The sequence below is a fragment of the Otolemur garnettii genome, unplaced genomic scaffold, assembly GCF_000181295.1.
Source record: "Otolemur garnettii isolate 467f Iridium unplaced genomic scaffold, OtoGar3 scaffold00010, whole genome shotgun sequence".
NCBI lineage: Eukaryota > Metazoa > Chordata > Mammalia > Primates > Galagidae > Otolemur > Otolemur garnettii.
Genome location: NW_003852405.1, coordinates 19,231,321 through 19,244,340, shown reverse-complemented (window position 1 = coordinate 19,244,340; position 13,020 = coordinate 19,231,321). Strand labels below are relative to the sequence as shown.

At 40.7% G+C, this 13,020-nt stretch overlaps 1 protein-coding gene across 2 annotated transcripts in view; it reads right to left on the bottom strand.

Moving 5' to 3' along the window:
* LOC100948376 (guanylate-binding protein 4) overlaps positions 1–12,054 on the bottom strand; it is a 21,164-nt gene extending 9,110 nt beyond the window's left edge. Inside the window, exons 1-6 of one of the 2 annotated variants that reach the window (XM_003784281.3) lie at positions 11,708–12,054; positions 7,090–7,285; positions 5,224–5,351; positions 3,407–3,516; positions 3,019–3,215; positions 1,323–1,568 (exon numbers count right to left, since the gene is read on the bottom strand). In XM_003784281.3, the coding sequence (XP_003784329.2) occupies positions 1,323–1,568; positions 3,019–3,215; positions 3,407–3,516; positions 5,224–5,351; positions 7,090–7,285; positions 11,708–11,863 (1,033 nt within the window). In that variant the 5' untranslated portion in view covers positions 11,864–12,054. The remainder of the gene's footprint in view (positions 1–1,322; positions 1,569–3,018; positions 3,216–3,406; positions 3,517–5,223; positions 5,352–7,089; positions 7,286–11,707) is intronic. The other variant, XM_012801705.2, reaches the window with a different exon arrangement.
* Between the last annotated feature and the right edge of the window lie 966 nt (positions 12,055–13,020).

Sequence of the window (13,020 nt, the reverse complement as noted above, 5' to 3'; positions counted from 1 at the left end):
CCTCAAGAAAGTGTGGGGAAAACACTTGAGGATATCGACCTGGGGAAAGATTTCACACAGAAAACTTCTGTGGCAATTGCAACCACAACAAAAATAAACAAATGGGACTTAATTAAACTAAAAATCTTCTGTACAGCTAAGGAAACAACAACCAAAGCAAAAAGAGAAACTTCAGAATGGGAAAAGATATTTGCATATTATGATTCAGACTAAAACATGATAACTAAGATCTATAGAGAATTCACTCAATCAACAACAACAAAAAAAGACCCAACAGTCCCCTATATCACTGGGAAAGAGAAAAGAATAGAATCTTCTCTAAAGAAGACAGATGAATGGCTAACAAACACATGAAAAAATACTCTTCATCCTGGGTAGCACCTGTGGCTCAAAGGAGTAGGTCCCCAGCCAAAACTGCAAAAAAAAAAAAAAAAAACTCTTCATCCCTAATCATCAGAGAAATGCAAATGATAATGACCTTGAGATATCACCTAACCCCAGTGAGAATGGCTCACATCACAGAGTCTCAAAGCCACAGGTGCTGGCATGGATGTGAAGAGAAGGGAACTTTCACACTGCTGGTGTGGCTACAAACTAACACAATCTTTTTGGAAGGAAGTATGGAGAATCCTCAAAGAAGTCAAATTAGACCTCCCTTTTGATCCTGCAATCCCATTACTAGACGTCCACTCAGAAGAAAAAAAAATCCTTTTATCATAAGGACATTTGCACTAGACTGTTTATGACAGCTCAATTTATAATCTCCAAAATGTGGAAACAGCCTAAATGCCCACCAACCCAGGGATGGATTAACAAGCTGTGGTATATGTATACCATGGAATACTATTCAGCCACTAAAAGACACGGAGACTTTACATCTTGTATATTAACCTGAATGGAGGTGGAACACATTCTTCTTAGTAAAGCATCACAAGAATGGAGAAGTAAGAATCCAATGTACTCAATTCTAATATAAAGGTAGTACATAAGCCAATACAAGGGGGGATTGGGGAATGAGCAAGTGGGGAGAAGGGAGAAAAGGATGGGGGGGGGTCATGGTGAATGGCACACTTCTTAGGGACAGGACACAATTTTATAATTGTGATAGCCTTATCTAAAAAATCCAATACCTAATTCTTTGTACCCTCAATGAATCCCAAAAAATAAGAAAAAAGGAAGTATCATTTCTATGTGTAGCATGAAGATCTGCTCCTCCATGTTTTCCCAGAAGGAAACAAAATTATTGACCAACCCACAGAGGCATCCCACTTTCATCTCACACACTGGACACAGAGTCCAGCTGTGGGCAAAAAGTGACTCACGGTTCCCGGTGACAGTGATACCCTCTGTCAGAGTTTTGGTCTTTGCGTGGGTGAAGATGTAAGAACAGAAATTTGCACACTGCACCCGGAAATTCCCTTCTAGTTGGTCTTCTGGGATGTCTTCCAGATGAAGTAAATCTTTTGTGTTACTTGTAGGTCGGTCAAAGACAAAGCACTTCCGTTTGGGAAAGAAACGCCTGATACATTCTCTAGGCATATTGGAATTGAGGATTTTGGGGTTGTTGCCTGTGGAATTGTAAAAAGAAGGCTCAGTTAAGAGAAAAATTGTAGGCAAGGGCCAGTGCTATTTACTTTTACAAGGATCACTGCATCAGTGCAGCTCCCTGCCATGTAAAACCCTCTTTTATCCAATCATACAAAGCAGCTTGATTCTAATCCTCCTAAGCTTTGGAAAACCCATCCTTGTTCAGGGTTTTGGTGGGCACTACTACTTAAAGATGTAGTAATGAGAAGTAAAATTGTAGTAAAGAGAAGGAAAAAATGTACTTCTGGAGAGGAAAAAGGTACACACAAGTTAAAAAAAATATGATTGGTTTACTCAGTCTTTGAATGGTGGTCGGGACATAGACTATTTCTTAAATGTTTTTGAGTAATTGATTACTCACACAGTTTGTCATAAATACCTTTCTGATATGTGAGTCCCACATTAGAAATGGAATCTGGGCCATAAAGCAAACTAATGCTCTAAAAGGATAAGATGATGTTGGAAATGATCTTATGAGAGGACAGATGATACCCATGTCAGTAAGGAAAAATGGATCTAAATCGGAGCCAAAAATTATAAACACCATAAATATGTTTAGAGAATCCTTTAGCACTTAAGTCCAGAGAAAAGTTGACCTAAATAGAATTTGGAGAACTCTTCACTTTTCTCACTTTTCTATGCAGAGTATATTGGATTTGACATTGTCATCCAGAGGGACTCTGTGGTCTATATCATATTTTAAATAAAGACTTGTTGGAAGGATGAATAAATGAATGAACAAGTATTGACACTGATTCCAATTGTCATCATTTATCCACTCCACTAAATGTAATCCATATAATAACTTTATAGTAGATTAACAATATATTGTATAAGGCTATAAAAAGAAGGTGATGATGTGGAAATGTAAAATGAAGAATTTGACAGTCTTGTCAGCAGAGCATATCAGTGTTGTTTTATTTACTTCAGAATTATTTAGTGTATAAATATCCTTTTTCCTGAGAATTTGACTATCCAGGCTAGTAAAATATATTGAAAGAAATGTATTTTCAAAATTTTGCCATTTGATTTTTAAGATTCTGTGTTTATCAACATACAATCAGATGAAGTGGCTTCTTACACATTGAGTAAGAGGAACACTGAGACTTAATGAGGAACACAAATATGTGAGTCTTAAGACATGAAAGCATTGATGGCAACATTGAAGTGTTTCTTTCATGGTGCTGACTGGTCTCAAATTTGAAAGCACATTAAGTGCTAAATTTCCTCTGTGAATTTAAATGCCAGCTTCTGGAAAATTTTCACTAGTAATGACCACTAAAACCCCAGCCAGCTGTTCATCACCAATCACCACTTCCATGGGCCTCACATCAGTCTCCTGCAAACATTGGTGTAAGCTGCTGAATGACTGGACTTATTTGATCCCACCCTGCTACTGAAACTTCCCCTCCCCAGGCCACCATCTGATACCTGGAATCAGCTGCAAGGCGTTCTCCAGGTACTCATCTTCTGTGATGACACGTTCATTTAACTTCAGCTCCAAAGAAAAATCCCGTACAGTCCAAACAAAGTCTGGAAAAAAACTTACAAACTCAGCAGCACTCCCTGCTTCATCCATTCCTGGGGAGGATTTTGCCTTGATTAGCTCTGTTAGTTCAGTCACGTAGCTGAAGTTTTAGCTAAGGAATGAGAAGCAGCCTACCCAAGAACCTCCACACTGCCCCTACACACAGAGTTTACAAACATTGCCTTTAGCCCTGTGTCCATTCTTCCTCAATGAGGACAATGGAGTCCCAGCCAAGAAAACCCAGTGTCAGTTTCCATTCTGATAAACTCAATGAACATTCCGGAAGGATACTGCAGCTGCTCCAGGGCCTGGTGGTTGATGGTGTGCATGCTGTTGTAGACAAAGGTGCTGCTCAGAAGCACAGCCAGGGCAAAGATCCACGAGTCATTCTTAGGGTCACCCTACAATGCACGTTTGAGAAAATGATTTAGGAGACTACTTTTCATTCATTCATATGAATGAACTTGTTCCTTCACTCTTCAGCTATACTGTAGCTGACTAAGGGAAAACTGGAGAGCCTCATGCAGAAGAATGAAACTGCCTCCCTTGTCTCTCACTGTATACAAAAAATAAGATGAATTAAAGACTTACATGTAAGCTAAGAAACCATTAAAAGATGACAAGGAAACCTGGAGAAACTATCCTTGTCATTGGCCCAGGTAAAGAATTTATGGCTAAAACATCAGAAACAAATGAAACAAAAACAAAAATAGATGGGACTTAATTAAACTTAAAAGCTCTGCACAACAAACCAAATATTGAACAGAGTTAACAGTCATCCGATAGCAGTGATTTTCAACTGGTGTGCTGAGGCACGTGAGTGTGCTGGGACAGGAGCTTAGGTGTGTCAGGAAAAAATTTAAAGACCACTAATTAAATTATTTTGAAAAGACGTTCAAAGCCCAGCACGGATATTCCTTTTTTACTCTTTCTTTTTATCAGTATAATTGATAAGGGTGCCATGAAAGTTTCCCTATAGGTTTAAGTGTGCTGTGAGGTTTAAAAAAAAGTTGAAAAACACTGGCCTTTGGAATCAGACAGCATACTTGAATGCTATGTATCTGACAAAGGACTAATAACCAGTAACTATAAAGAACTTAAACAAATCAGCAAGAAAAAACAAATAATCCCATTAAAAAGTAGACAAAAGACATGCAGAGACATTTTACAAAAGAAGATAAACAAATGGCTGACAAGCATATGAAAAAATGCTGAAGATTACTAGTCATCAGGGAAATGCAAATCAAAACCCAAGGAGATTCTGCCTTACTCCTTTCAGAATGGCCGTTATTAGAAAGTTAACAAACAGACGTTGGCATGAATGTAGTGAAAGAGAATTCTCATCCTCTGTTGGGAAAAATATAAATTAGTACAACCCCTTTGGAAAATAGCATGGAGATTTCTCAAAGAACTAAAAGTAGATGTACCATTACTGGGGATCTACCCCAAGGAAAAGAATCATTTTATACAAAAGACATTTGTATTCATTTATCACAGCACAATTCACAATCGCATGTACATGCAATCAACCTAAACGTCCATCAACTAATATGTGGGTTGAAAAGTGTTAACAACACATACACCCCCCACACACAATATGCAACGCATGGAATACTACTGAGACATGAAAAAGACTTAAACAATATGTTTTGCAGCAACCTGGATGGAACCGGAGGCCATTATCCTGAGTGAAGTTACCCGGGAACAGAAAAACTAAATACTACATGTTCTCACTCATAAGTGGGAGCTGAACAATGGGCATGCCTGGTCATACAGATTGACTTAATAAATACTGGTGACTCACAAGGGGGAGAGTAGGAGGGAGTAAAGGATTAAAACATCACCTGTTAGGTATGATGTACAGAGCTATTCAGGTGACGGGTACACAAAGTTCCCATTGACTTCTCCACTATACAATTCAGACATGTAATAAAAACAATTTAAGCCTTATAATACCTATTAAAATTAAATTACTTAAATACACACAGAGAGATATAAAACAAATATTTTGGAACCAGAATACAATCTTCAATATTTAAAAAGTAGGTTTAAAAGTTCAAGAAAAAAATAAGAGAATCATCATGAGCAGAGAAGATTCTCTGCCTTACCTTTTCCACATCGCCCAGGCCCTCAGTGTCCAGAAGGACCAGGGTGTGGTCTGGCTTGGAGGGGTGGGGCATACACCACATCCAGATGCCTTTGGTCTCAGACCTCACCGTGGAGCCCAGAGAGAAGCCTGCAAGAGAAGGAAAGAAATAACAGTGACAGCAGGAAGACCAGGGGATGCAGGGGTTACAGTGGTTAAACTGGTAGAAAAGTAAGTGCCAGGCAGGGGGGAAAGGGTTGCTTCAATTTCAGCAAAAACAATCAATCCAATCTTCATACATATATATATACACACACGCTTAGGAATCCTCAAATTTGTGTTCTCTCTTAACCTTGTTTAGTCAACTGAGGTTGCTACTAAGCTGCTGAGTAACAGAGAAAGTGAGACGTTAGAGGCAAAAAAAATAGCTGCATGGTTTTAAAGGCAGAATCACCTAACAGAGCCATAGGCAGATTGTCTTAAAAGTTAATGAGAACCAAAAGAGACAGCCTGGTAGGAAAAAAAATATGTCAGAAAATAGGAAATACAATTGGAGAATACATATGTGAACAGGTGCACAGACGTATTTATAGTGGAATAAACAACATGAAACTGTATAGTCTACAGATCCACAAAAGTTACTAAAACATTACTAAATTTTTGTAGGATGGATAAAATTCTCAATTACTGCTTGTAAGTACGTAAATTGCACCAAAAAATTGAAAAGCTGCTTAATGCTATTATTATAGGGTTGGAGACACTCTCTGATCTGGAGATTTCACTTTTGAGCATAGTACACAAGGGAATTTTTATACATGTGCATCAGGAGACAAATCCAAGAATATTCACAACTGCCTTATTCATTAGGGACAAAAACTGGAAATAATACCAATGTTCATGAATGGCAAATGAATCCTCCAACAGTGACATACTATCTAGTAGCAAAAATAAGTAACTTTCAGGTGTATATGACAAGTAGAGGAAGCTTACAAACTTTTTTTTTTTTAGTTAATTGCAGAGATTTATTACAGGCATCTGCAAACAGACAAGCTGCCACGGAGAATGGAAAATGGTGGCAGCCCTTACAAACTTCTTATCAATCAAAAGAAGCAGGACACCCAAGAACACATTAAATATAATTCCCCTCATATAAATTTTAAGGTAAGAAACATTTTTAAGAAGTGAGAGTGGATGAAGTGTGCTGACTACCATTAGGAGGACTCTAATGAAAATGTGAGAGAGTCTGATTTTTGGCTTTTGGGGTTGGTCATGTTTTATTTCTTGATGTGAGGAGTGATTTCACAGGTGTATTCACTAACTTCATCCCACACGTATGTTAAATGTATTCTTCTCCACATGTCACAGTTCACATATTAGAAAGACTAAATACAAAAGGAGAAGGGGGTGTAATCTATCAAAATTTTGCTATGATATAGAACCAGAAAAATAGATGCTAGCTCAATTTATGTATAAAATATACAAGGATCTTACTATCTGCTCTTCTGCTCATCCATTTTAAAAAACAAGATATATTAAATTACATTTGTGTGCTATTGGAAATGACCATGTACCTCAAGCAAAAGTGGTGCAAGATAAAGAAAAGGAACCCCTGCTGCAGCTGAGCTCCTGAGCAGGTGCGAGTGGATGGGACGGAGAAGAGCACAAGAGCAGATCCTTTGATAGGGTTAGGACAGTTATTCACCACTGGACAAGAGTGAGGTTTTGTGGACATCTTGGGGCTGAGATGGTAAATTTGGTGGGGATAATTACAAGTTTTCTTTACAGGGGAGAGTCACACTCTTCTTTAAGATGACCCTACAGGAGGTATGATCTGCTTGTGTTATCCCTGGGGCCAAGGAAATAGCTCCTGCCCCAGGACCACACTCACCATGCCTCTGTCCTGCAAGACGATTCATGAGATAGGATTTTCCTGTACGATATAACCCCACGATGGCCACCACCACCACAGGCTGAGAAATGTTCTTCAGAATCTGTAACGCTTTGGGATTCACCATCATCCGATCTTTCAAGTTTTCCACTAGACAAATGGGGGCCATCATGGTGGACTCAGATGCCATGGTAACCTGCAAACCCAGAAACACCACTCAGCACAGTGCAAGAGTCTGGAGTCATCTGCAATGGTTGCCCAAAGCCCTGCCTATCAGCTTTCTGCTCGCAGAAGGTACACATCCATTTCCTATGTTTTGTATGTTTCCTAAAGAAACATTATCTCATGATTCTAACAAAAAACCCTAAAGAGCCTCACCATGGGGATCTTAAAATGAATAGAAAGAGAACCTCAAGAATACTAAAATTGATGGCAATGCCTGTAGCTCAGTGGGTAGGGCGCTAGCCACATATACCAAGGCAGGCAGGTTTGAAACCGGCCAGGGCCTGCTAAACAACAATGTCAACTGCAAGATAAAAAAAATAGCTGGGTGTTGTGGTGGGTGCCTATAGTCCCAACTACTTGGGAGGCTGAGGCAAGAGTTTGAGGTTGCTGTGAGCTCTGACACCACAGCACTTTACCAAGGGCAACATAGTAAGACACTGTCTCAAAAAAAAAAAAAAAGAATACTAAAATTTGGGGACAAACAGAGGCAGAAAGTAACATGAAGGAATTGAGGAGTTGTCAGAAAAGGTTTTGGCATTCATAAAGAATTTGTTCTTTCATTAATTTTGGAAATTTTATTGAATACCTACCATGTGTTGGACACAGGTCTGGATAGTGTCAAACACAAAATAATACAAATTTCTGCATCTTGGAGCTTTATTTATTATCTGTTCAGGGGACAGGTGATGAATCAAGCAAATAAGCAAAAACATTTATATATTTATGCTAGATGATAATATTTCTCAGGAGAAAATACAAGGAATGGGGACAGGAGTTGGGACTTAAGTTTATATGAAGGGTAGTTAGTTAGGGAAGCTTCCCCAAGAAAGAGACAAAAAGAAGGTGAGCACTGATTGACCTTGATCAGGATAAACATAGTGAATTGGTAAATTCACTGGTGAATTTCTCTTGGTGAAAGCAGGAGTAATTGTGAAAAAAAGGAAAAGGAGATTAACGATGTAGCTCTCTCTTACAAGACAACCAGATAGATTTTTTGAGTAACTAGACAAATATATGGGTCCAGGATTTACTGTTCATAGCTTGAAAGAAAAGATGTCTCTTATTTATAGGCTAACAGAAAAAACATCCCATAGTCAGGGTTTTCTAGGTCTCCCCAGATTTACCAGGATCCCACATCTCATCAAGGCTTCTTCAAAGGTTTTTTCCATAATGAATGAGGTTCTGCATGAACCAAGCACAGGGCAGTGAAAGAGCATCAGTGGTTCCTGTAGTTTTCAAGACAATCTTCAGCAAACAATCTCATATTCCCATCCTCTACTAGCTATGAGAGCCTTGGGAAGATTATTAATTTCTCTCTGCCTCAGTTTTATCTTCTATAAAATGGAATAATCTATTGGGGATTAGGGATAGTAAATATCTCAGTATAATGCTCTTAAAAATCTTGCCTGGTACACAGTATATCCTCTATGGCATTGTATAAAAACTGAGTGTCTAAGAAGCCAAGGAGGGTAATTTCTAATCAAGGTAAGGAGTTGACTTTGGACAGCAATAGTGACTTTGCTCTCCAGGGTGCAAGTAAGTGAAGGCTGCAGCTCATGAGGAGGATACACAGGCAGGAGCTGACCCAGTGGGAAGAGCTGGCAAGAGGACACCAACACGGATGAGTCAGGAGGGGACCCAGAGATGTCCTGGGATGTCACGGCAGAGTCCTGGAGTCAGACTGCTGGAATTCAAACCCTAGGTTCAGATCATCTACTGCCTAGGAGGCCTTGAAAATAGAATTTACCTCTGCAAACCTGTATTTGCTTATCAGTGTTATAGGTAAGCAATAATGAGTGCCTGATTCAATTACGGTAATGCTCATAAAAAGTAAACTCAAAATAATATCCTATTTGTACAGTGAATAAGCAGTGTATGTGTACAAGAATATTGTTTGGTTTTGGTTTTTTTTTTTTTTTTTGGAGAGACAGGGTCTCACTCTGTTGCCTGGGCTAGACAGCGCAGTGGTGTCTGCATAGCTTACTGAAATCTCTATCTCTGAGATTCAAGCCATTTCCCTGACTCAGCTTCCTGTGCAAGAGGGACTACGGCCAAGCATCACCATGCCTGGCTAATTGTTCTGTTTTTGTAGTGACATTATCTTGCTGTCTTGCACAGGCTGGTTTTGAACTCCTGGCTTCAAGCAATCTATCTTCCACCTCAGCCTCCCAAAGTGCTAGGACTACAGGCTTGAGCCACAACACTTGATGGCAGTGTGTGAGAATGTGTCAGTATGAGGTGCCAGATTACCAAGAAATACAAACTATCAGAAGTTTCCTTGTCAGAAAAATCATCACTTTGTTTCTTACCAGAGTTCCTTTATAGAATTTCACTTCCTTTTCTTTAGGTGCCTGGAGGCAGGATTGGGGAAATGAAACATGAGCCTCTCACTGGTGTGTAGTAAGCAAGAAGAACTGTACAGTATTTATCTTATATTGAGTATTTTAAAAGCTTTGTGTGGGAATAGATGAATTCACAAAGTCATGTTTGTTTGTGCAATGCAAACATCGTGAGTTCTCCACATCAGTCAGCCACCCTTTCCAATCCAATTCTGCCACCTGCACACTCCCCATCTCTTATTTATTTGGGGCAGGAAAGAGGTTGGTGGGTTGCTTGTAATTATCTTATAGTTTTAAAAAGAAAAACATAATTACGAACTCACCTGCTGAGTTCAGTTTAGGTTACACAAAATAATCAAAGTGTTTTGTTTATATTTGTTTATGATTTTTTTGAGTGTGATACTTCTTGAAGCAATCTCCAGGATAAAGTCAGAGTTTCCTCTTGCATGTCTCACAGTAGAAAATAGTTTCTCTCTTTCCACCTTTCTCATTTCTTCTGCTGCAAACCATGCGATCCTTGGCCGACATTTTTCATTTTGCGTTATCAAGTGCATCTTCCCGTTCAGCCTTTCATCAGTGTCAGAAGATGATGGTCTTCCTCTCTTTCTTAAATTTCTCTTCCTCACAGTGCTCACAAGCTGAGCGATGAGATTTCTCCTGTAAGAAAGGTGCGTCTGCACTTTTTCTCCATTCTTATTCTAGGCTAATAAGTCAAGGATGTAGCCGTTCACAACTGCAACTTCCATCAGCCAGAAGAACAACTTTTTCCAACATTTGTAGGACCTTTTTGTTAATCCACAACACCCATAGAACTGATCAGCTCTGTCCTCTCTTCTTATAAACTTTGTGTATTCTAAAATAAGTGTTGGTTTTTCAAACCGAATAGGCTTTTCTTCCTGTAATCAGTGATGAACTGTGTTTGAGGCCAAAGAAAGTACTCGGCATTGCCACTAACCTCTTGTCATGCAATGAGAGGCATGTCATCTTCATATCACATTGATAGGCACATAATTCATATTCCTGACATTTCTTCTTTTTCATAGCACTTGGAAAAATCCTTCCTAGGAATCATAACTATTGCTGTTATATATATTTTCATTTTATGCAATTCCTGAAGAAGTTGAGGGCATGTGTAGAATGCAACCCAAAAACATGTCAAATGTCCTCTGACATTGGAGTGGAACCAAAAAATCATTATATTGGATGAGGCCCAACATAGGATTAGAACCAAAATAAACACATAGAAAAAGACAGCTGTTTTAGCTGTGGGTAGGCAATCAATGGTCTTCAAAAGTTACTGTTCATGGAGACATCTGGAGCGATGGTTAAAAATATCTGAGCCCAGACTGGGCCTCAGGCCTGTAATCCCAGCAATTAGGGAGGTCAAGACTGGAGGATTACTTAAAACCAGAGGTGTATCCAGCCTGGACAACATAGGTAAAATTGCCTTCACAAAATAATATAAAGTAAAAGTAGCCAGGTGTGCTAGTGGTTGGCTGTAGTCCCAGATCCCAGGAAGCTCAAGCAGGATGATGCTTGAGCCCAGGAGTTTGAGGCTGCAGTGAGCTGGGATGATGTCACTGCACTCCAGCCTAAGCAACAGAGAAAGTCCCTGCATTAAGGAAAGAAAAGTCTGCCTGGAACAGTGCCTCCTGCCTGTAATCCTAGCACTCTGGGAGGCCGAGGCTGGTAGATTGCTTCAGCTCAGGAGTTCAAGACCAGCCTGAACAAGAGCCAGACCCCATCTTTAAAAAATAGCCAGGTGTTGTGGCAGGAGCCTGTACTCCCAGCTACTTGGGAGGCTGAGGCAAGTGAATCACGTGAGCCCAAAAGTTTAGGTTCCTGTGAGCTATGATGCTACTCTACCCAGGGCAACAAAGTGAAACTGTTTCAAAAAAAGAAAAAACCCTGCAACACTGTTTTTGCAACAGTATAACATGTTTTTCTGACACAGTTCTTGCAAGGTTTAGGCATTAAAACCACAGCATGATAAACAAACAGGATTATACCTTAAAGTTATTTTAAACAAAGTGATTAGTCACCTTTTCTCCTACCTTATTCCTGTAGGTCCACAGATCATGTTTCTCCTCCCCCTTTCCCAAAGTCCACAGTCCAATTAAGAGAAGTCCCACGAGGAATTTCCTCCGGCTTTGGCCACGTGTTGACCAGCCAGCTCCCGGTCTGTGGCTGGAGAAGGGCATGTTGACCATCTCAGAGTCACCTTGTAGGGGTTGGATGGATTAGTTTTTGCTTCCCACAGGGTGGTGAAGTTCTTCTCAGCCTGCTGTGATGAAGCCAGGTGGGGATCCCTTCCACTTTTGCTGCTGGGGGTGTGGTTAGGAAGACTGAGGAGGGTCCCTTCCACCTTGGTATGAGGGGAACCAGGTTCCAGTCCTTGACCCAGACCTGGTCCCCTGGAGAGAAAGGGTAGGCAGACATGAAAAAAACTATACAGAACATGGTTAATTGCCCAGGTGGAAATCCTCTGTGCTATTCTTCCTGGGGCTTCTAACAGGCTGTGCAATTCCGCCTCTCCCAGTTCTTTAAGGAGTCCCTCATAAATTGTGGAGAATTGGTGGAGGCCTGTTACACATTGTCTCATAAAGGGAGTACTCTGACCTCTTAGAAGGGGTATACCTAATATTGAACAAGACCAGTGGCAAGGCCTATACCCAATTAAGCCTCACTTCCTGGCAGAGTTTACTGAGTCCTGCTTTTATGGTTCAATTCATATGCTCTAGCCTGCCCCAGCTCCGAGGCCTAAGTGTCTATGTGTTGCATGTAGTTTCCAGATGATAGTCAAGGCTCTGGCCGTCATCTGCACTATCTCAGTTATGAAGGCTGCTCGGCTGTCAGATCCTATCTGGAGCAGACTAGCCCTCTTACCGCCTCACTAGCCCTCTTTATCCTGGGGAGGTGAGGGGAGGGTGGAGGGTGAGGAGGCTTCCACCCATCCCAGTAAGTGCAGACCAGAGCTAGTAGGTGCCAGTTCCCTCCACATCCCGGTAACTCAGTACAGTTCACCTGCACCTCTCCAAAGGGGCTGTCCCTCAGGACTGAATTTCAGGAGACAGGGATGGCTCCTGATTGGCATTGCATTGGCTGCACGCCACCACAATTGAAGTTGATTTTCTTGGCAAGAAGCTTCTCTTTTTTTTTTTCCTCTGTCTCTAGAGCATGGCCTCATAGTGAGGACACCTAGGTGATGGGAGGGACAACTCTCCCACCTGGCAGCCTGGTCCACCCTTCTCGGGCATCTCTAGCTCCCTCTCCGTTCATCCCTGCTCTTTCCACCTCAGTGTATACAGGTGTTAAGTCCAGGGCACATGGGATTAAAGGGGCAGCGGGGCCGCCCAGCGTGGGAGTG